This window comes from Triticum aestivum, chromosome 1B (assembly GCF_018294505.1).
Source record: "Triticum aestivum cultivar Chinese Spring chromosome 1B, IWGSC CS RefSeq v2.1, whole genome shotgun sequence".
Lineage (NCBI taxonomy): Eukaryota > Viridiplantae > Streptophyta > Magnoliopsida > Poales > Poaceae > Triticum > Triticum aestivum.
Window position 1 is genome coordinate 601570121 of NC_057795.1, and position 22951 is coordinate 601593071.

Consider the following 22951-nt stretch of genomic DNA (forward strand, 5'->3'; position numbering starts at 1 on the left):
CTCTTCAATATGTATGGATTATTTTGACTGTAATCCTCTCGCACTTGTTGCTCAAATTTTGCTAAAAAAAAAAACTTGTTGCTCAAACTCCTCTGTATCCTCTTTTTAAATTAAATTAGTTTCCACGGAATACTTTTCGAATTGTTTTGAAACTTGAAAATATGACTTCTCATTTTTTTAAATACCGAGCTCCCTAGAGCTCAGCCTTCATTGGCATTTTCCGAATATTCTCTCCCTTTTCACACCAGTAAAGAGAATATCTCGCACCAAGTAAAATTTGAAATACTGCGACTCCCAGTGCAGGTTTAAAATACGCAAATCAGGAGTTTTTTAGGACACATCATCCTATACTCATTCAGTTACAATAATTTATTACGCCAATTCGAGCATAATTTTAGTTAATATTAAAGATACATATTACAATAACATGTCACATGCATCACCTCTTGCTACAACGGTACTTCTCGAAAAGGAACTTGCTTGTCATAGACCTTCAGCATATAGTAGACCAAGACCAAACAGATTAGTTGGTGGATAGATTCCTCTCATCACATAAAACAGTCATCATCACTGTCCAGCTCCTCCAAGTGAAAAATCATCTCATTATGTCCACCCAAGTAGCCACCGCCCGAGGGATGCCTAAGCTCCTTTGCTCGATCATCGCACCCGTAACAATGACCTTGTTGATGCGTGGAAAAATATATGTATACATTAGCACATGATATGACTAACGGAAAATCATGGAGATTCCACCAAGTATATAGTTACCATAATTGTTTTCTTCCAAAGGTGTGCAGAGAACAACATCCTCTTCCTGTGTGCAGTCAGGTCGCATCTCAGCAAAGAACATAGTATGTTTGCCATCTGAACCTTTCACCAGAAAGTTGGAGTGCACATATAGTGCTGCGCATCCATCGACTTGATTCCTCTCTTTCTCTTCCACAAATTCCAACTCAGAGAGCTGAAATAGAAGCGATCAACACATGTGAGTATAACAGACCGGTCAGCAGTAAATCACATGATTTGCATGGATGTTCTAGCCAACCATGAGTAGTAAAAATAATGAACTACAACAGAAGTTTAGTTCCATAATAACTCAAACAGACCTTAATACGGGCCGTTAAGCAAAAAACGCAAGCAAACATAAATATTTGATTATGATTTATTTTGGCATACCTGAATGTTGTTTCGCTTGGCATACGTGTTGAGCGCTATGACCAAGCCCTTGCGCTTACGCTCTTGTCTGCGTTTTCTCATCAGGGGACGGCGACTTGGGCCTGAGACTGAACTGACGTTTGGCGTCAGCTACCCACAGATCACCAAACTCCTTGAGAGTAATCGATGATGGTCTAGGAACGGGACCATCCCCTATCTGCAGTCTGGCAGAGCCGTCACTGCATGCATGGACATAGAGAAATTATGATGTAAACACAATGGAGCCAAGACACACACTCACAGACAGCCCGGAAATCTAAGGCTTATTTTGTTTAGTCTAAGATAAAAAAATCACTGTATGGATACTAATCTATTGGCATTCACTTTATGTCATACGTTTCATCAAGCTCTTGATTGCATCTTAAGTTCTTCAAATATTATTGATTCCTTCATACTAGATCAAATGTGAAGTACGATATCCCCAAAGTTGCATATATGAATCCACACAAAAAAAGAAAGTAGTGTCTGCATACGTACATCCAAAATTCTCCAGAAACACAACAGGTTGCGTTGGCGGACGACATGGCCACCGACCGATCGACCACTCCTGCTTCAGATCAGATATATAATTAACAGCAGGAATAAGCGAAACCCTTGGGGGGTGGCGGATCCCCACCGGGTAAATTACAAGGACGGCGGTACCTGTACTGTAACTGGAGCGAGATATGGAGAGGGCGGGTGGTGAGGAAGGAGGAGATCGCCGGCGGTGAGATCAAACCGCCTCCGCCGCCGAGACCTAGATGGATTTCTCTGTTGCCTTTTCTTTCCTCTTTTTTTCTTCTTCTGTTTTCTTATCTAAAGGAAGAGGTAGACTTGTAGTTTTTTTTTTTTTTGAGAAACAGAGGAAGACTTGTAGTAGTACTATAAGAAGATCCACGCTGGGTAGCCCATCGGCCCAGTTCAGTTCGGTCTGCTTTTCCGAAAAGGCCTCGGCCTAGTGGACTGGACTGGAGAGAACGCGTTTAGCGCTGGCAAAAACGGTTGCGACGGCTGTGCGCGGAAATTTTGAACATTTCTTAAATATAGTATATGATGAATTTGTTTCCAAACACATGTTTTGAAAAACAATTCGATACGTGCTAAATATTTTTCAAATACATTGTGTTTTTCTAAAATGTCATGATATATTTGTGAAACACATCAACATTTTTTAAAATATCACGTACATTTTGTGAATGATATTCCTTTGAATTGTGAAAACATCTTTTTTACATTGTATAACATTTAAAAACTGCGTGATTTTTTTATGAAATGTGTGAACGTTGTTTTTGAATGCTATCCATATTTTTTAAAATATACAGGAGAATTTTTTTAACACGGCATGAACATTTCTTGAACGCACAATGATATTTTTTAATTTAAATGGTAGTACCATATTTCAAAAATGTATTGCTTTTTTTAAAAAACACCTGTAACTCTATTGATACCGATAACAATTACAGGTACACTGCTTTGGACCTAAGATCCAAAAAAAGATAAAATAACTCCTATGACTAAGAATCACAATAAAATCTTTTGTAAACACCTTCTTCACGGTATCAATCTCTACTCAAAGAAATACTCCAAAGACTTCGGTAATGAGGCTGCAATTAGACTGGAGGAACCATGCTGTCAGCATCAAGAAGGGCGTGTCTTCGCTGAAGCGTGGAGTCCAGACAACCCAGTTTGGGCCGGCCCACGGTCACTTCGCTCTTTTTTCCTTTTTCTGGTCCTTTCTTTTCTTATTTTTCTGTTTCTATTTCTTTTACTTTCTTTTCCATTTTATTTATTTTTGGTGCTTTTTAAAAAAACATTACATATTACAATTTTTTTCATCATATATTAAGAAAATGTTCACACTATACTAAAAAATGTCCATCATGCATTATAAAAATGTTCACTGTATATTAGAAATTGTTCAAAAATTATGCAAATGTTCACTGTGTGTTTTGAAATTTGTTCAACATATATTACACAAATGTTCCATGTATTAAAAAATTGTTCAACGTATATTACAATATGTTCAATGCATATTCGAAAATTGTTCAATGTATATAATCACGTTTTTTCAACAATGTTCATCGTATATAAAAAAGATTCATCGTGTATTATTACAATGTTCATTGTATATCAAGAAAATTTCCATCGGATATTAAGAAAATGTTCAATGTGTATTTTTAAAATAAAAAACGAACAAAAAACCGCCCAATTATAGTAAACTGGATGCTACAGTATGGGCCGTTACAGTAAACCCGACGCGACACTCAAACCAACTAAAAACGGAGAGTGGGCCGGCCAAGCGCGTGCGCCCGTGCGAAGTTCCCTCCTTTTGACGCACGCGGGCGTTACACAGGTGGTCTCGTCTAAGACGACGTGAAACAAAGCACTGCCCGGGGTGGGTACGTATGTGTGTACAGGTTCCGCCACAGAGAGGAGAAACATTGGTCCAAATTATCTCTATTCCTAATGGAGCACTTGGTGAATAGTCCGCGCGAATTATTTTCGTTGGTTTATTTTTGTCATCCTCTCATCATCGTTTTTTTTTGTCATTCTACCATCTCTGCTCTACCCTCCATCGAAATAAACCGGTGAAAAAAATACCCTGAGATCGATCCCTCTTTCACACAGCAGATCGATCTCCGTCGCCGCCCGATCCACCCCTACGCCCAGTCCGCGACGGATCCATCCCTGTGAGATCCAAGATCGCTGCCGGTCCAAGATCGCCGCCATCGACCTCTGAGATCGTCATCCCTTTCTGTTTCTGGTTCGTTGGCCTCTCTCCCTTTTCCCAATCTCTCTCCTTTGTGCGCGTGCATCGCTGCCGGCGTCCACTACTGGCCGCCTCCGCCGTCGATTGGTGCCCCTATATCTCTAGTTTTAATGGAGCACTTGGTGAATAGTCCGCGCGGTTTTTTTTCGCTGGTTTATTTTCGTCATCCTTCCATCATCGCTTTTTTTCGTCATTCTACCACCTCTGCTCTATCCTCCATCGAAATAAACCGGTGAAAAAAACACCCTGAGATCGATCCCTCTTTCACACAGCAGATCGATCTCTGTCGCCGCCCGATCCACCCTTACGCCTAGTCCGCGACGGATCCATCCCTGTGAGATCCAAGATCGCTGCCGCCAAGGTCCAAGATCGCCGCCATCGACCTCTGAGATCGCCATCCCTTTCTATTTCTAGTTCGCTGGCCTCTCTCCCTTTTCCCAATCTCTCTCTTTTGTGCGCGTGCATCGCTGCCGGCGTGCACTACTGGCCGCCTCCGCCGTCGATTAGTGCCCCTATATCTGTACTCCTAATGGAGCACTTGGTGAATAGTCCGCGCAGTTTATTTTCGCTGGTTTATTTTCGTCATCCTCCCACCACCGCTTTTTTTCGTCATTCTACCACCTCTGCTCTACCCTCCATCGAAATAAACCGGTGAAAAAAACACCCTGAGATCGATCCCTCTTTCACACAGCAGATCGATCTCCGTCGCCGCCCGATCCACCCCTACACCCAGTCCGCAACGGATCCATCCCTGTGAGATCCAAGATCGCTGCCGCCAAGGTCTAAGATCGCCGCCATCGACCTCTGAGATCGCCATCCCTTTCTATTTCTGGTTCGCTGGCCTCTCTCCCTTTTCCCAATCTCTCTCTTTTGTGCGCGTGCATCGCTGCCGGCGTCCACTACTGGTTGCCTCCGCCGTCGATTGGTGCCCCTATATCTCTACTCCTAATGGAGCACTTGGTGAATAGTCCGTGCGGTTTATTTTCGCTGATTTATTTTCGTCATCCTTCCACCACCGCTTTTTTTCGTCATTCTACCACCTCTGCTCTACCCTCCGTCGAAATAAACCGGTGAAAAAAACACCCTAAGATCGATCCCTCTTTCACACAGCAGATCGATCTCCGTCGCCGCCCGATCCACCCCTACGCCCAGTCCGCGACGGATCCATCCATGTGAGATCCAAGATCGCTGCCGCCAAGGTCCAAGATCGCCGCCATCGACCTCTGAGATCGCCATCCCTTTCTATTTCTGGTTCGCTGGCCTCTCTCCCTTTTCCCAATCTCTCTCTTTTGTGCGCGTGCATCGCTGCCGGCGTCCACTACTGGCCGCCTCCGCCGTCGATTGGTGCCCCCATTGCGCTACCGATGGACTTCTTGCCGGCCGCAACCTCGACGATCCTTCTCTCCATGCGCCACTGTTTCCCTTGCGTTGCAGCCGCCCCACGATCTCCACCTCCGCAATGGCGTACGAGGCCTTCCCACATATGGCAGATCGATCTGAGACCCATGGCCGAGGTCGCCGATGCGCCCCACCGCGCCGTGCGTGGGGTCTCCACCTCCCCTCCCCATATTCGTCTCTCAGCCGGTGGCAGCGACGACTCAGAGTGGCGTTGCTCCTCACCTATGCTCCGGCCGCCGCCCTTTATCCCTACTCCACCGGAGACAAAAGGAGGTGGTTCAACTGGCAGAGCCTTGGGCGAGATTTCGTGCGAGCAGACGGAGCAGCCGTTGAGGTCCTGGTGAACCATGGCCGGAGCTGGAACAGAGAGGTAGGGAGGAGGAGATGAGGGGGACAAGGAAGGCGTCACGCTGGGAAGGAGATACGGAGGAGGTTAAGGGGATCGTGGAGTACGTGGAGTTGCCGGTGGAGGCCAAGGTGTACGTCAGCAACCTGCCCTATGACGTCAACCGCGAGCACAGGTCTCCCTCTTAGCTTGCTACTTCTTTGCTGCTGCCGACAGTTAGCTGCTCCTCTGTATGCACACACACATTTTGGAATTGAGAGAGAATTACATGAAGCGATCTGGTCTGAATTCTACTGCTCCGAATTTCATATGTTCATCAACTGGGAAATCTAAAAGTGGCAAAGGTTTATCTATATCCGTTTAAGTTATTTACACTATATTGAGAAAGTGTCTGCTATGTAAACTGAGCAACTATATTTAGAAAGATTCACCATTGCTATAGCATGGACATATCTTGATGTGGTATCCATCTTTTTATGATTCTTTTATTTTTTATGACTATCGTTTCTTTGAATTCTTGTTATTTTGTATTTGTTTGCAGGATACGACATGGTGTATCTTGCCCAGTACATATCGATGCAACTTAAGAAAAGATCAGTCGGTCTGTAGCAAGAATTGGTAGTATGGAAGTTGTAATTTTTTAGATGCTCTGATGCAAGCTGTAGCAACAGGGATTTTACATGAATATGTTGGTATAATTATTATGGTAAATGTACAAAAAGGGGAATCTCTCTCCAAAATGTCTAATAGCTAGGCCTTAGACCTTCAGAGAAAGATTCAAGGAAGATAATGGACAAGTACATTGGTATGAACAGAAATATGATTGGGTCATTGATTTTAATAGAAAGTGCATACAAATTATCAGTTTTCCTGGTAAGCTGTACTATTATGCTACAGAATACACATAATTGGTTACAGATCAGTGGGCTACACATCAGGTTAGTTTTCTTCTACTGTCTCATGCCATTTTTATTGTTAAGAAATTGTTGTATGTGTATATGTTCTTTTTCTAATACACTAACACATAATTTCATGTTAAACACGCAGTTCTTGCCACATATATATCGTAAACTACCAAGATATCCCCCCTGCGAGGTTATTTAGAAAATGGAAGCTTTCATTACCCCTAATATTTTGAATTGCTTTCCTATAATTTTTGGCTCGCATTACTAATACTTCATATATTTCATCTTCGGAATTGTACGTGTGACTAATGATATATTTCATCATAGATGTTCAGTAGAATTCATCCAACAGACTCTTAAGTAATCTTTCCAAAGTATAGATATTGATCCTTATATAAATTTACTACTTAGAAATTACTCATAATTTCTCATCATGTTCTTGCTCTTAGCGGGTGATCAACGCACGGGCAAATGTCGCGGGACAGCCGAATATGAGTTTCACTCGGAGAGCTCGAACTTCTCCATCCGTGGCCGCAGCTGGTGCGGAACTGACGATTCGATCTAAATCAGCCAGTACTTGCCCTTCTGCTCCATGACAAATTCCTTCACAAGGTTAGTTCGCCATGGTTTCCATAGAACAGTGTTGATCACCCCTGCATGCATATCACAAGCAGAATTTGGGGATCGAACATAATTTTTACAATGTACAGTTGCAAAGTTGAAACTTTAAACCGAGATCCCTACATATATGCCTGTTATGTGTATGTGATCTAGAGCTGTCAATGGGGCTTCAATCTTCAGAAAAGTAGAGTTTCTGTAGTATGTTTCCAAACAGCTATGTCACACTTCTTTTTGTATAGAGCATGGTTAACTTAACATACAGGTGTTACACGATGTTGTGAACTGGACTCATCAAGTTACTTAGATCTGTTCTGTGTATTCTAGGAAAGCAGCTATGACAATGCTACTACCTCGGGGGGCGCAACTCAACTAATTTAAAGGAGGAGGGTTGTAAAACTGCAGAGCTCAGAACTTGGTCTTGCCAAAGATCGTTCAGTGATGAAGGAGACTATCCAGACAAGGACAATCGGCCTCCACTAACCGTACCGGTTGGACTGGTGTACAGGAATGCTTGTGCAATTCTCAGGTATAGGAATTCCTTTTCCATTAAACATTTTAATATTAGGGCAAGAAATGGCTGAGGAGTAGTATTGGAAAGATTGATCTGACTAGCTTATTTTGGCTTCGTGTGCTCCTTGGCTCCGCTGCCGCCACTCATCCCCGTCGTCGCCACTGTCCCATGACACTACCAGCCCACGTGGCTCCTCTGCACGCGTGGTCCTAAGGTGTTCTATTGGCTGCCAAGATTGAGGACGTGTATGCACAGAGCTGCCACCGGTGCCAAGGACACGCTATCCTCCATGCCGCCGGGAACGCAGTAGCACACGACAGCGGCCGCAGCCTCATGTCCATCGATCGGTCATGGGGCATTCAATTGAGTATGAAATTCCTACTCGGCCTTTGGTCCTTCGGTCGATATATTTTCATGTTTGTTTCCCAGGCCTTCCTGCTTGATCTTGGGTGTTCCTGCTCGATCTGTACATCACTTCACCAATTAAGTTATTAACCTGGTAGTGTCAGCCTATGAATATTTCCTTAGCACATCAGTATATCAGTAATATGAAATTATGAATGGGCCTGTTATATGGATTACAAGTGCTACCATGCATCCATCTGCAGTTTTTTTTACCAACAGATATGTGAAACAGTACTTGTATTTCTTTAGATCATCAGTATATCAGTAATATGAATGGGCCTATTATATGGATTACAAGTGCTTCCATCCATCTGCAGTTTTTTTTACCAGTAGATATGTGGAACGGTACTTGTATTTGTGTTTCTACCATGTTTGGTGCGATTCACTGATCCCTTTGGTTTACTGAGAAATTATCGGAACACTGCCATCTAAGTAATCAAATATGATGTCTTATAATTGTGTGAATTAGTTCAGCTAGACCAATCAGGCTCTTTCAGATCTAATAGGTACTTCTGCTCATGCATCAAGTTGTCGAATAAAGCATGCTGTCAACAGTAGAGTGGTGCCGGAGTACTAGCTCCATGGTGGAGTAAATTGCACAGAAATACCACAATTGGGGCATTGGAAGCAGATTGGTACCAAGTTTGGTAATTTTTACGTGTCAGTACCAAGTCTGGGGCTAGACGTTATAAAAAGGTCTAAATCGCGTATAAACGCGTATTGACGGTGTATCTGACTGGCGGGGCCCGCATGTCAGCTGCCGATGTGGCATTCTTTTTGCAGAAACCCCCCGCACAGCGGCGCCCGGTCTGGATTGAGGGGATAATCCATCGAGCCCGAGCTCCCACTCACATCACCACGGCCACCGCTTGCGCCGGAGCTGCCCCTGCTCGCACCGCCGCGGCCTCTGCTCGTGGCCTCCACCGTCTTCTTCGGGGCCTCTGCACAACGGAAGCGCCTCCCTCCCCCCTCTCCCCGTCCGAGCTCAACGCCATCTCCGCGCTCATCCCGCGACTCATCTCCGAGGGCCATGTCCCCGCCGCCGGCCGCCTCCTCTCCGCGGCGCTCCTCCTGCCCGGCTCCCCGGAGCGCCTCCCGTTCCCTCCGCTCGCGGAGCACCTCGCCTCCCTCCCCACGCTCACCTCGGCCTTCGCCCTGCTCACCGCGCTCCGCCACCACCCCGTCCGCCCCTCGCCGCTCCCGCTCGCCACCTCGCTCCTCGGCGACCTCCTCGCGATGCGCCGCGCCCACGAGGCCGCCTCCGTGCTCCGCTGGCTCTGCCGCCCCGACTCCCCACGCCGGCCCGACGCCGCCACCTACGGCATCGCCGTCGCCGGGTTCTGCAGGCTCAGGGACCCCAAGAGCGCGCTCGTCGCCCTCGGCGAGATGGCCTCCGACGGGGTTCCACCCTCGCTGGAGCTGCAGGAGGCGGTGCGGGATGCGATGCTGCAGGACGCGAGGATCGAGGAGGCGTGGGCGCTGGAGGAGGCTATGCGGCCGCTGGAGTCCAAGAAGACGGGGACCAAGGCGGCGCGTCAAGAGAGAGAGCTTCGGGTGAGAGAGAGAGAGAGAGAGAGAGAGAGAGAGAGAGAAAAGAAAAAATGGAAGGAGGAAGAGAAGGAGAGAGAGGTAGGGTGCAGGGACGGCCTGGTCCTGGTCGCCGGTGGTGGTGCTCCGGTGGCCGGCCGGCGGCGCGGCGAGGAGGAGGCCAGGGCGGGGCGGGGGTTACGGGAGGCAAAGGAGCTTGGGCTCGGGCTCGAGGGGGTTTCTGCAAAAAGAATGCCACATCGGCAGCTGACATGCGGGTCCCGCCGTTCAGATACACCGTCAATACGCGTTTATACGTGATTTAGACCTTTTTGTAACGTCTAGCCCCAGACTTGGTACTGACACGTAAAAATTACCAAACTTGGTACCAATCTGCTTCTAATGCCCCAATTGTGGTACTTCTGTGCAATTTACTCTCCATGGTGAGTAGTTAAATTTTTACTGATAATGGAGGCAATTCTGTGGTTAATTTAAAATGACAAGGATTTGATGTATTCACTCCAGACATGTGTCTGATTTGCAAATAGTTGATAGTGTGTTGGATGCATATATTTTCCTAGGTGCCGCCACCATCATCAGGTTCTCCATCTTCTAGATCTCACCCTTCCATGCCGAGCATCTCCCTTGCCTCCTGTCGCTGCAGTTTGGGGGCACTGACCTACCAATCCCCGAGAGGCTCACTCTCCCAGCTCTCCAGATTTGAAGCTCTCCATATATATATTAGTTACTATTCATTATCCCGAGTGCAAAATAAATTATTCTTCACCCAAGGTAATTTTACGATCGCTTCATAAATAAATTACATATGGAATATAAATAGTTACGTTCATGTCGATTCACTACGTAAAATTTGGCATAAAAAAAATATAGATCATATGACCAGAAAAAAATTGCATTTTATGTATATTTTACACTATATTTTTACGTGTGTAATTTTACGTAACATAAAATATTTTTTACAGTGATTATATTATTTTTTACGTTCTCTTATTACGTATGAAAGAAGACAAAAATTTATGAAACGTAAAATTATGGTGCATTGATGTTAAAATAAAGGGGGTGAAGAATAACTATTCCTCATTGAGGGTGACGAATAGTCAAAACTATTTATGCATCCACCACCCGATCCTCATTCTGAATTTGAGAAGAAATTGATTTAACATCTGCTCTAATGTTCTTTGTAACGTCGTAGTACTTCATGTGTTATGAAAGTGTGAAACGCCAGATGTCTTCATATGCAAAAATATAATGGAAGCTATAAAAGTTATTTTTAGTTATATGGATTAGCTATGTCAACTGTAAATGCAGGTGTCTCCATGGTGACAACTATTATAATAGAATATGTGAAGATATTTGCTGCCTGGATGAACAATATAACTCTGTAGCCCACTATAACTTAATCAGCTTATAAGGTACAACTTAATTAAGATGTAGTCAATAACCAGTACTATTTTTAATTCGCTTGCATCATTTGTTATCTAATAGAATGATAGAAATAGAGGGTTCCCAGTCCAAAGGAAGGATATGAACACAGAGTAGCTAAAGTAGAGGCATAGAACTGCCAATTATCATTGTTTTTTTCCAGTAGGATTGCTTTTGAGATAATAAATGAGCTTAGTAGTCCCGTCACAAATTAATTTACATAGTCCCTCCGTTTCTTTTTAGTCCGCATATAAAATTTAGTCAAAGTGAAAGTTTGTAAAGTTTGACTAACTTTGTAGGAAAAAATATCAACATCTGCATTACTAAAGCTATATGATATGAAAATTAATTTAATGATGCATCTAATAATATTAATTTCATATTGTGAATCTTTATATTTTTCCCTACAAACTTAGTCAAAGTTGACAAAGTTTGACTTTTACCAAATTTTATATGCACATTAAAAAGAAACGGAGGGAGTACTCGATCTTTTCATGCAAATCTCCTAGATCCAAGAGTTTCAGAAGAAATATTATGTTTTCAAGATTATTGATCTAATTAGGAATACGTGAATGAGATTACTTGGATAGTATTCATATATTTGATCTGGTGATGTATGGTTATTATGTGCGTCTCTTGACTTTATTTGTATCTGTACATGTTAGATTAGTTCCTTTGCGGCCACCAGAACAAAATAAGCTCCTCAGATCTTTTGATGTTAAATTTTATAGTGGCTTTACACAACTATATCATTTTGCCCACCAAATTGTCGTCGTATTTTAGTAATTTGTTTGTTCATTGGCGTCCCTTGATAAGATGTAGCCTCACATGCATGAAAGTGGAGAAGCTGTAGATTGGCATGTCCAAGTTTGCAGTTTTTCTACATCAGACTGCTTCCACGGAGGTCAGATATGAGGGACTGTCAACCCATGAAATGTTAAATTCTGGACGCACATATGTATTATTTTCCCAAATACATTGTGTGTCGAATTCTTATTGTGTGTATATATATTTGGATACTGAACTAATTGAGGTAGGGAATTTGAGAGGCTGGAGTAAGTTGGTTGCAGAAGATAGAAAACAAGAATTTTCCAACGCTTAATAAGGTGGGAGACAGAGAGAGTGAGACTAGAACATGTATGCCTGTTGCAACGCACGAGCAAATATATTTAAGGATTACAACTTCCGTGCCAATTACTTGTCTTAGATTTATTTAGGTATGGATGTATCTTGAACTAGGGCTACAAGGAAAAAGGAGCAACACTTGGAGAGGAAGCGAGCCAAAAAATTGATGTCCTGGTGCTATCTTTCAAACTATGGTAGTTGCTTTTTCCATGTGATCGTCTAATTTGGTCCCACTCTAATTTTTGGTTTCCAGGGACCGAGCAAGAGGCGTCGCTTATATCCAAGTTGTTGCAAGGTGCCTTCCATCCTCAATGGTAAATCAATGAATATTGATGTAACCAACAAAAAATAGGAATATAGATGTACTGTGGACGTATATGAGGTGATTCATGTACCACTAAGGATTACTTATTTTCAGATGGCACATGCTGTGTGTGCTTACATGTGCTGTGTGTGCTTACATGTAATTTGATATGCACAATCAGAAAAAAATTATACATGTGAAATTTGATATGAATTGCATTCATAGGTTTAATCAGAAAAAAAGATAAATTAAAAGCCCGTGGCAACGCACGGGCATTCTCTTAGTGAAGTATAGTTTCAGCCAAAAGTTTGCATGTGTTCTTTTTCTTTTTTTGAGATGTAAGCTCGTATGTTTCGTTGCGAAAAGTTCTCTTCCACCAGGGGATGTTCTACTTGAGAGGAATATGGCCACGACAAGTAGTTGTGCAGTTTGCGGGGAAGATGAGTCATGGCGTTGTTGACGGAAACAAAAAAAAATGTCTACTGGATATCGAGTTGAAGTTGTAGAACTTGAAGACTTATGAAGCCACCACGGGCACCTCGGTATAGACGGGAACACCTCCTCACACAAGAAGACAATCCACATTAATGAGACACCGAGGCATCGAACTTGAGGTCTGATCTCTGGTGCGGCTGGGGTACCTCTTGTCAGAGTCAATTCCGGCGAATCTCGGATAAGGGGTCCCGAGCTCTAGCCTAAGTACGATGGTAGCAAGAGATGCAAGGTTTTTTTTAACCCAGGTTCAGGCTCTCTCGAAAAGATAATACCCTACGTTCCTGCTTTTGTTGTAGTGACGGGGTGAAGTACAAAGTACATGTGTTTCTACCATGAGATCTTATGTGTCCTCTATGCGCCCTACCCCCGGTTTATATAGGCACCAAGGGGTCTAGGGTTACACATATGTCAGCTACATATTTGGTAGATCGTGGTGTAGACGACTTCTGATCTTGGAGTGCGCGCGCCAAGCCTTCGGGAATCCTGCTTGTGTACGCCGTGGGTCGTTTGGGTGTGGCCTATTAGTGAATCACCAAGGAGCTCCTTTGCCCGTCACACTGGTCGGGAGACGATATGGTGAGTACCCCCTAGTCAGGACATCATTAGTAGCTCCTGAACTGGTCTTCAAGTCAGGGACGCTCCTCGGCTATGGGCGGAAATTTTGAACATTTCTTAAATATACATGATGAATTTGTTTTCAAACACATGTTTTGAAAAAATGGATACGTGTTAAATATTTTTCAAATACACATTGAATATTTTATTATGAAATATTTTTGAACTACGCAAATTGTTTTTGACATCATGTTTTTGTAAATTGTCATGACATATTTTTGAAACGCATCCATATTTTTTAAAATATCAGGAACATTTTGTGAATGTTACTTTTTTGAATTGTGCAAACATGTTTTTTTTACATTGTATAACATTTAAAAACTGCACATTTTTTTTGAAATGTGTGAACATTGTTTTCGAATGCTATCGTTATTTAAAAAAAAGATACATGAGTATTTTTGAACATGGCATGAACATTTCTTGAACACGTAATGATATTTTTTAATTTAAATAGTAGTACAATATTTGAAAAATGTAATTTTTTTGTAGAAACATGAATAACCTTTTTTTTGAAATAGAGGCAAAAGATTTGCCCCATACATTAATTAAGCAGAAAAGAGTTGCCTAGTTAATTAATGAAAAACCGAACGAAAACCATCGCCAACCGCTGAGTGGCACACACTGGATACCCCACACACACACTCTGTCCAACAAGGGCATCATCAAGACAGCATGCATGCTTCATCATCATCACTTCTCCCCTAGTAGGCATCATCACAAACCTTAAAACGCTGAGCAAACGACTCCGACTTCGTCGTAGCCCGTAGGCGATCATCGCCCCAACCCACACTGAAGAGGCCATGCAAAGCCACATGAAGATGAAGGAAATATGCCCTAGAGGCAATAATAAAGTTGTTATTTATATTTCCTTATATCATGATAAATGTTTATTATTCATGCTAGAATTGTATTAACCGGAAACCTAGTACATATGTGAATACATAGACAAACAGAGTGTCACTAGTATGCCTCTACTTGACTAGCTCGTTAATCAAAGATGGTTTAGTTTCCTAGCCATAGACATGAGTTGTCATTTGATTAACGGGATCACATCATTAGAGAATGATGTGATTGACTTGACCCATCCATTAGCTTAGCACTTGATCGTTTAGTTTGTTGCTATTGTTTTCTTCATGACTTATACATGTTCCTATGACTATGAGATTATGCAACTCCCGAATACCGGAGGAACACTTTGTTGGGTAACGTAGTAATTTCAAAAAATTTCCTACGTACACGCAAGATCACGGTGATGGCATAGCAACGAGAGGGGAGAGTGTTATCCACGTACCCTCGTAGACCGTAAGCAGAAGCGTTATGACAACGCGGTTGATATAGTCGTACGTCTTCACGATCCGACCGATCCAAGTACCGAACGTACGGCACCTCCGAGTTCTGCACACGTTCAGCTCGATGACGATCCCCGGGCTCCGATCCAGCAAAGCTTCGGGGATGAGTTCCGTCAGCACGACGGCGTGGTGATGATGATGATGTTCTACCGGCGCAGGGCTTCGCCTAAACTCCACGACGATATGACCGAGGTGGAATATGGTGAAGGGGGGCACCGCACACGGCTAAGGAACGATCCGTAGATCAACTTGTGTCATGGGGTGTCCCCCTGCCCCCGTATATAAAGGAGCAAGGGGGGAGGAGGCCGGCCCTAGGAGGGGGCGCGCCAAGTGTGGAGTCCTACTAGGACTCCCTAGTCCTAGTAGGATTCCACCTCCCTTGTTGGAGTAGGAGAAGGGGAAAGAGGGGGAGAGGAAGAAGGAAAGGGGGGCTGCGCCCCTTGTCCAATTCGGACCAGAAAGGGGCGCAAGCCTCCTTCCTTTTTGCCTCTCTCCTCTATTCCCGTATGGCCCAATAAGGCCCATATACTCCCCGGCGAATTCCCGTAACTCTCCGGTACTGCAAAAAATACCTGAATCACTCGGAACCTTTCCGAACTCCGAATATAGTCGTCCAATATATCAATCTTTATGTCTCGACCATTTCGAGACTCCTCGTCATGTCCCCGATCTCATCCGGGACTCTGAACTCCTTTGGTACATCAAAACTCATAAACTCATAATATAACTGTCATCGAAACCTTAAGCGTGCGGACCCTACGGGTTCGAGAACTATGTAGACATGACCTAGAACTATTCTTGGTCAATAACCAATAGCGTAACCTGGATGCCCATATTGGCTCCTACATATTCTACGAAGATCTTTATCGGTCAAACCGCATAACAACATACTTTGTTCCCTTCGTCATCGGTATGTTACTTGCCCGAGATTCGATCGTCGGTATCCCCAATACCTAGTTCAATCTCGTTACCGGCAAGTCTCTTTACTCGTTACGTAATGCATCATTCCGTAACTAACTTATTAGCTACATTGCTTGCAAGGCTTATAGTGATGTGCATTACCAAGAGGGCCCAGAGATACCTCTCCGACAATCGGAGTGACAAAACCTAATCTCGAAATACGCCAACCCAACATGTACCTTTGGAGACACCTGTAGTACTCCTTTATAATCACCCAGTTATGTTGTGATGTTTGGTAGCACCCAAAGTGTTCCTCCGGCAAACGGGAGTTGCATAATCTCATAGTTACAGGAACATGTTTAAGTCACGAAGAAAGCAATAGCAACATACTAAACGATCAAGTGCTAGGCTAACGGAATGGGTCATGTCAATCACATCATTCTCCTAATGATGTGACCTCATTAATCAAATGACAACACATGTCTATGGTTAGGAAACATAACCATCTTTGATTAATGAGCTAGTCAAGTAGAGGCATACTAGTGACGTTATGTTGGTCTATGTATTCACACAAGTATTATGTTTCCAGTTAATACAATTCTAGCATGAATAATAAACATTTATCATGAAATAAGGAAATAAATAATAACTTTATTATTGCCTCTAGGGCATATTTCCTTCACACTTTGTGTGCTATCAAACGTCACAACGTAACTGGGTGAATATAAAGATGCTCTACAGGTGTCTCCAATGGTGTTTGTTGAGTTAGCATAGATCAAGATTAGGATTTGTCACTCCGATTGTCAGAGAGGTATCTCTGGGCCCTCTCGGTAATGCACATCACTATAAGCCTTGCAAGCAATGTGACTAATAAGTTAGTTACGGAATGATGCATTACGGAATGAGTAAAGAGACTTGTCAGTAACGAGATTGAACTAGGTATTGAGATACCGACGGTCAAATCTCGGGCAAGTAACATACCGATGACAAAGGGAACAACATATGTTATTATGCGGTTTGACCAATAAAGATCTTCGTAGAATATGTAGGAACCAATATGAGCATCCATGTTCCGCTATTGGTTATTGACCGGAGACGTGTCTCGGTCATGTCTACATAGTTCTCGAACCCGTAGGGTCCGCACGCTTAAAGTTTGATGATGATCAGTATTATGAGTTTATGTGTTTTGATGTACCGACGGTAGTTCAGAGTCTCGGATGTGATCACGGACATGACGAGGAGTCTCGAAATGATCAAGACATAAAGATCAATATATTGGATGACTATGTTTGGACATCAGAATGGTTCCAGATAAGTTCGGGCATTTACCGGAGTACCGGGGGGGGGGGGGGGGTTACCGGAACCCCCCGGGGAGTGTATGGGCCTTATTGGGCCTTAGTGGGAGAGAGGAGGAGGCGGCCAGGTGGAGGGCGCGCCCCCAAGCCCAATCCAAATTGGGTGGGGGGCCGACCCCCCCTTTCCTTTGTCCTTCCTCCCCCTTCCTTCCTCTCCTAGTCCAACTAGGGGGGGGGGGTTAATCCTACTCTCGGTGGGAGTAGGACTCCTCCAGGGCGCGCCATAGAGGGCTGGCCCTCCCCCCTCCTCCACTCCTTTATATACGAGGGAGGGGGCACCCCATAGACACACATGTTGATTGTTTAGCCGTGTGCCGTGCCCCCCTCCACCATATTCCACCTCGGTCATATCGTCGTAGTGCTTAGGCGAAGCCTTGCGCCGGTAACTTCATCATCACCGTCGCCACGCCGTCGTGCCGACGAAACTCTCCCTCGGCCTCAGTTGGATCTAGAGTTCGTGGGACGTCACCGAGCTGAATGTGTGCAGATCGCGGAGGTGACGTGCTTTCAGTACTTGATCGGTTGCATCGTGAAGACATTCGACTATATCAACCGCGTCACTTGACGCTTCCGCATATGGTCTACAGGGGTATGTGGACAACACTCTCCCGCTCGTTGCTATGCATCACATAGATCTTGCATGATCGTAGGATCTTTTTTGAAATTACTGCGTTCCCCAACAATGGTATCAGAGCCAGGTTTATGCGTAGATGTTATATGCACGAGTAGAACACAAATGAGTTGTGGGTGATAATAGTCATACTGCTTACCAACATGTCATACTTTGGTTCGGGGTATTGTTGGATGAAGCGGCCCGGACCGACATTACGCGTACGCTTACGCGAGACTAGCTCTACCGGCGTGCTTTGCACACAGGTGGCTGGCGGGTGACAGTTTCTCCAACTTTAGTTGAATCGAGTGTGGCTACACCCGGTCCTTGTTGAAGGTTAAAACAACAGACTTCACAAAAAATCATTGTGGTTTTGATGCGTAGGTAAGAACGGTTCTTGCTTAGCCCGTAGCAGCCACGTAAAACTTGCAACAACAAAGTAAGGACGTTTAACTTGTTTTTGCAGGGCATGTTGTGATGTGATATGGTCAAGACATGATACTAAATTTTATTGTAAGAGATGATCATGTTTTGTAACAGAGTTATCGGCAACTGGTAGGAGCCATATGGTTGTCTCTTTATTATATGCAATGCAATCATCCTGTAATTGTTTTTACTTTATCACTAAGTGGTAGCCATAGTCGTAGAAACAATAGTTGGCGAGACGACAACGATGCTACAATGGAGATCAAGGTGTCGCGCCGATGATGATGGTGATCATGATGGTGCTTTGGAGATGGAGATTAAAGGCACAAGATGACGATGGCCATATCATATCACTTATATTGATTGCATGTGATGTTTATCCTTTATGCATCTTATTTCGCTTTGATTAACGGGAGCATTATAAGATGATCTCTCACGAAATTTCAAGGTACAAGTGTTCTCCCTGAGTATGCACCATTGCGAAAGTTCATCGTGCCGAGACACCATGTGATGATCGGGTGTGATAAGCTCTACGTTCACGTACAACGGGTGCAAGCCAGTTCTGCACACGTAGAATACTCGGGTTAAACATGACGAGCCTAGCATATGCAGATATGGCCTCGGAACACTGAGACCGAAAGGTCAAGCGTGAATCATATAGTAGATATGATCAACATGGTGATGTTCACCATTGAAAACTACTCCATCTCACGTGATGATCGGACATGGTTTAGTTGATTTGGATCACGTGATCACTTAGATGATTAGAGGGATGTCTATCTAAGTGGGAGTTCTTAAGTAATATGATTAATTGAACTTTAATTTATCATGAACTTAGTACCTGATAGTATTTTGCATGTCTATGTTGTTGTAGATCAATGGCCCGTGCTACTGTTCCTTTGAATTTTAATGCGTTCCTTGAGAAAGCTAAGTTGAAAGATGATGGTAGCAATTACGCAGACTGGGTCCGTAACTTGAGGATTATCCTCATTGCTACACAGAAGAATTACGTCCTGGGAGCACCTGTAGGTGCAAGACCCGCTGCAGGAGCAACATCGGACATTGTGAACGTCTGACAGAGCAAAGCTGATGAATACTCGATAGTTCAGTGTGCCATGCTTTACTGCTTAGAACTGGGACTTCAACGATGTTTTAAACGTCATGGAGCATATGAGATGTTCGAGGAGTTGAAGTTAATATTTCAAGCAAATGCCCGGATTGAGAGATATGAAGTCTGCAATAAGTTCTACAGCTGCAAGATGGTGGAGAATAGTTCTGTCAGTGAGCATATACTCAAAATGTCTAGGTATAACAATCACTTGATTCAACTGGGAGTTAATCTTCCTGATGATAGTGTCATTGACAGAATTCTTCAATCACTGCCACCAAGCTACAAGAGCTTCATGATGAATTATAATATGCAAGGGATGAACAAGACAATTCCCGAGCTCTTCGCGATGCTAAAGGTGCGGAGGTAGAAATCAAGAAGGAGCATCAAGTGTTGATGGTCAACAAGACCACTAGTTTCAAGAAAAAGGGTAAAGGGAAGAAGGGGAACTTCAAGAAAAACGGCAAGCAAGTTGCTGCTCAAGTGAAGAAACCCAAGTCTGAACCTAAGCCTGAGACTGAGTGCTTCTACTGCAAAGGGACTGGTCACTGGAAGCGGAACTGCCCCAAGTATTTGGCGGATAAGAAGGATGGCAAGGTGAACAAAGGTATATGTGATATACATGTTATTGATGTGTACCTTACTAATGCTCGCAGTAGTGCCTGGGTATTTGATACTTGTTTTGTTGCTAATATTTGCAACTCGAAACAGGGACTACAGATTAAGCGAAGATTGGCTAAGGAAGATGTGACGATGCGCATGGGAAATGGTTCCAAAGTCGATGTGATGACTGTCGGAACGCTACTTCTACATCTACCTTCCGGATTAGTTTTAGACATGAATAATTGTTATTTGGTGCCAGCATTAAGCATGAACATTATATCTGGATCTTGTTTGATGCGAGACGGTTATTCATTTAAATCCAAGAATAATGGTTGTTCTATTTATGGTCATGCACCCTTGAAGAGGGGTCTATTTTTATTGAATCTCGATAGTAGTGATACACATATTCATAATATTGAAGCCAAAAGATGCAGAGTTGATAATGATAGTGCAATTTATTTGTGGCACTACCGTTTAGGTCATATTGGTGTAAAGCGCATGAAGAAACTCCATTCTGATGGACTTTTGGAATCACTTAATTATGAATCACTTGGCACTTGTGAACCATGCCTCATGGGCAAGATGACTAAAACTCTGTTCTCCGGAACAACAGAGCAAGCAGCAGATTTGTTGGAAATCATACATACTGATGTATGTGGTTCGATGAATATTGAGGCTCGCGGCGGATATCGTTATTTTCTCACCTTCACAGATGATTTGAGCAAATATGCATTTATCTACTTGATGAAACATAAGTCTGAAACATTTGAAAAGTTCAAAGAATTTTAGAGTGAAGTGGAAAATCATCGTAACAAGAAAATAAAGTTTCTACGATCTGATCGTGGAGGAGAATATATGAGTTACGAGTTTGGTCTTCATTTGAAACAATGCAGAATAGTTTCGCAACTCACGCCACCCGGAACACCACAACGTAATGGTGTGTCCGAACGTCGTAACCGCACTTTATTAGATATGGTGCGACCTATGATGTCTCAACTGATTTACCGCTATCGTTTTGGGGTTATGCTTTAGAGACGGCTGCATTCACGTTAAATAGGGCACAATCTAAATCCGTTGAGACGACACCTTATGAACTGTGGTTTGGCAAGAAACCCAAGTTGTCGTTTCTGAAAGTTTGGGGCTGCGACCACTATAAAAAAAGACATCCGTGACATTTTGGGTCGAACAAAATTTTTTTCTGTCATACTTTTGACACTTCTATGACGATAATTGTGACAAAACCCGGTATCATCATAGATGTGGTGGGCTCCTACTTCTATGACAAAAAATCATGACAGAAAATGGGCTTTTCATCCTGGGCGGGCCAGAGACGCAGCGGCATGACATTCTTTGAGCCGTCCATGACGGAAATAACCATGGTAGAAGCGAGGGCGAGGAAAATTTCGGGGAGTTCCCGGTTACGGTGGGTGGCCGGGGGCCGAGCGATGCACATTTCTCTCATACACGTACATGCATGTGTGCGAGGCATTGGGCTCTAAATGAACCCGAGCGAGGCGTCGCCTAACTGAACCCGAGCGATTGCACTGCAGGCTACGCGTTACTGAACCTGAGCGATCGAGCGATTCCTTCGCTACTGCTGCTAACTGAAGCCGATCGATGCTACCTCTGGATGAACAGTGAGCATTGTAGGGGAGTTTGGATGAACAGTGACAGTTACGAGGGGGGGGGGTTGGATGAACAGTGAGCGGTGGGGGTGGATGAATAGGACCCCGTGGTGTTGCCTTTGGATGAAGAGGACCCCGATCGATCGAGCCGGTTGGGGCTGGATGAACAAGACCCCGTGGAGGGCTGGATGAATAGGACAACCCCGTGGAGGGCTGGATGAACAGTAGACAGTGGAGGGGTGGATGAACAGTAGCCCGTGGAGGGGTGGTTGAACAGGAGCCCGTGGTGAGGGGTGGTTGAACAATAGCCAGTGGAGTAGCGCACGGTGGAGGCTGGATGAACAAGAGCCTGTGGATGCACAGTCGCAGGTGGAGGCTGGAGGAGGTCGACGGTGGATGAACAGTAGCCCGTGGAGGCTGGAGGAGGTCGACGGTGGAGATGAACAGTATCCCGTGGAGTCCCATTTTGCGGTACGCCACACCCCTCTCGATGAACATGACCCCCGTTTCGACCGTAGCGCTCCAACACAAGTCTGTTTCATCCGTTTGCGGTACGCCACACCCCTCCCAATCAACAGGACCCCGTTTCGACCGTAGGAGGTCCAACACAAGTCCGTTTCCTCCATTTTGCAGTATGCTAGACCCCTCCTGATGAACAGGATCCCATTTCGAATGTGGCCGATCGAACACAAGGCCGTTTCCTCCGTTCTGCGGTACGCCAGGCCTCGTTTCCATTGCCTGTTCCGTCCAAGCCAGTTGGCTCCCATGCGTTTTGTTGCCTCCCGATGAACACGACGCATTCCGTTGCCTCCCGATGAACATGACGCATTCCGTTGCCTCAACATGAACACGACGCCGACGCAATTTCTCCGTTCTGACCCAGCCATGTACACGAGTCCTGGCCGTACGTATGCACGAGTAGGCGTTCGAGACCCCGCCCATATGTACGTGCGTAGCCGTATTTACTTTCTTGCACCCTGGGCGTTGTACATACGTGTACATGCTACGTGCGCGCCTCTACTATGACACGTGCGCGCCTCTACTAAGACACGTGCGCGCCCATACATCGACCAGTATGTACATACACGTTCGCGACCAGAATGACAACGCTACGCACGCTTCAACCAGGTGGGTCCCGACTGTCAGACACTTCATTGCGTGTGAAGATGTAGCTGGCGGGTCCCAGCAGCCAGGGGGGCGACTCGTTTTTTTTTTGCCCGGACGCACTTCCTTGTGTGTGAAGATGTAGCTGGTGGGTCCCAGCAGTCAGGAGGGAAACGTTTTTTTCGAGAAATACGGTGGCCCGTCTGGTGGGT

The 22951-nt window shown here is 44.5% G+C and overlaps 1 protein-coding gene and 1 pseudogene across 1 annotated transcript; one reads left to right on the top strand and one right to left on the bottom strand.

The window, feature by feature from the left end:
• Positions 1–381: 381 nt before the first annotated feature.
• On the bottom strand, positions 382–5372 carry LOC123080366 (uncharacterized; annotated as a pseudogene).
• Positions 5009–9722, top strand: LOC123080376 (uncharacterized; the record flags this gene model as incomplete). The annotated part of the gene is made up of 2 exons (XM_044503286.1): positions 5009–5555; positions 9076–9722. Coding segments are annotated over exons 1-2 (717 nt in total), but the record flags the coding sequence as incomplete, so codon positions are not given.
• Between the last annotated feature and the right edge of the window lie 13229 nt (positions 9723–22951).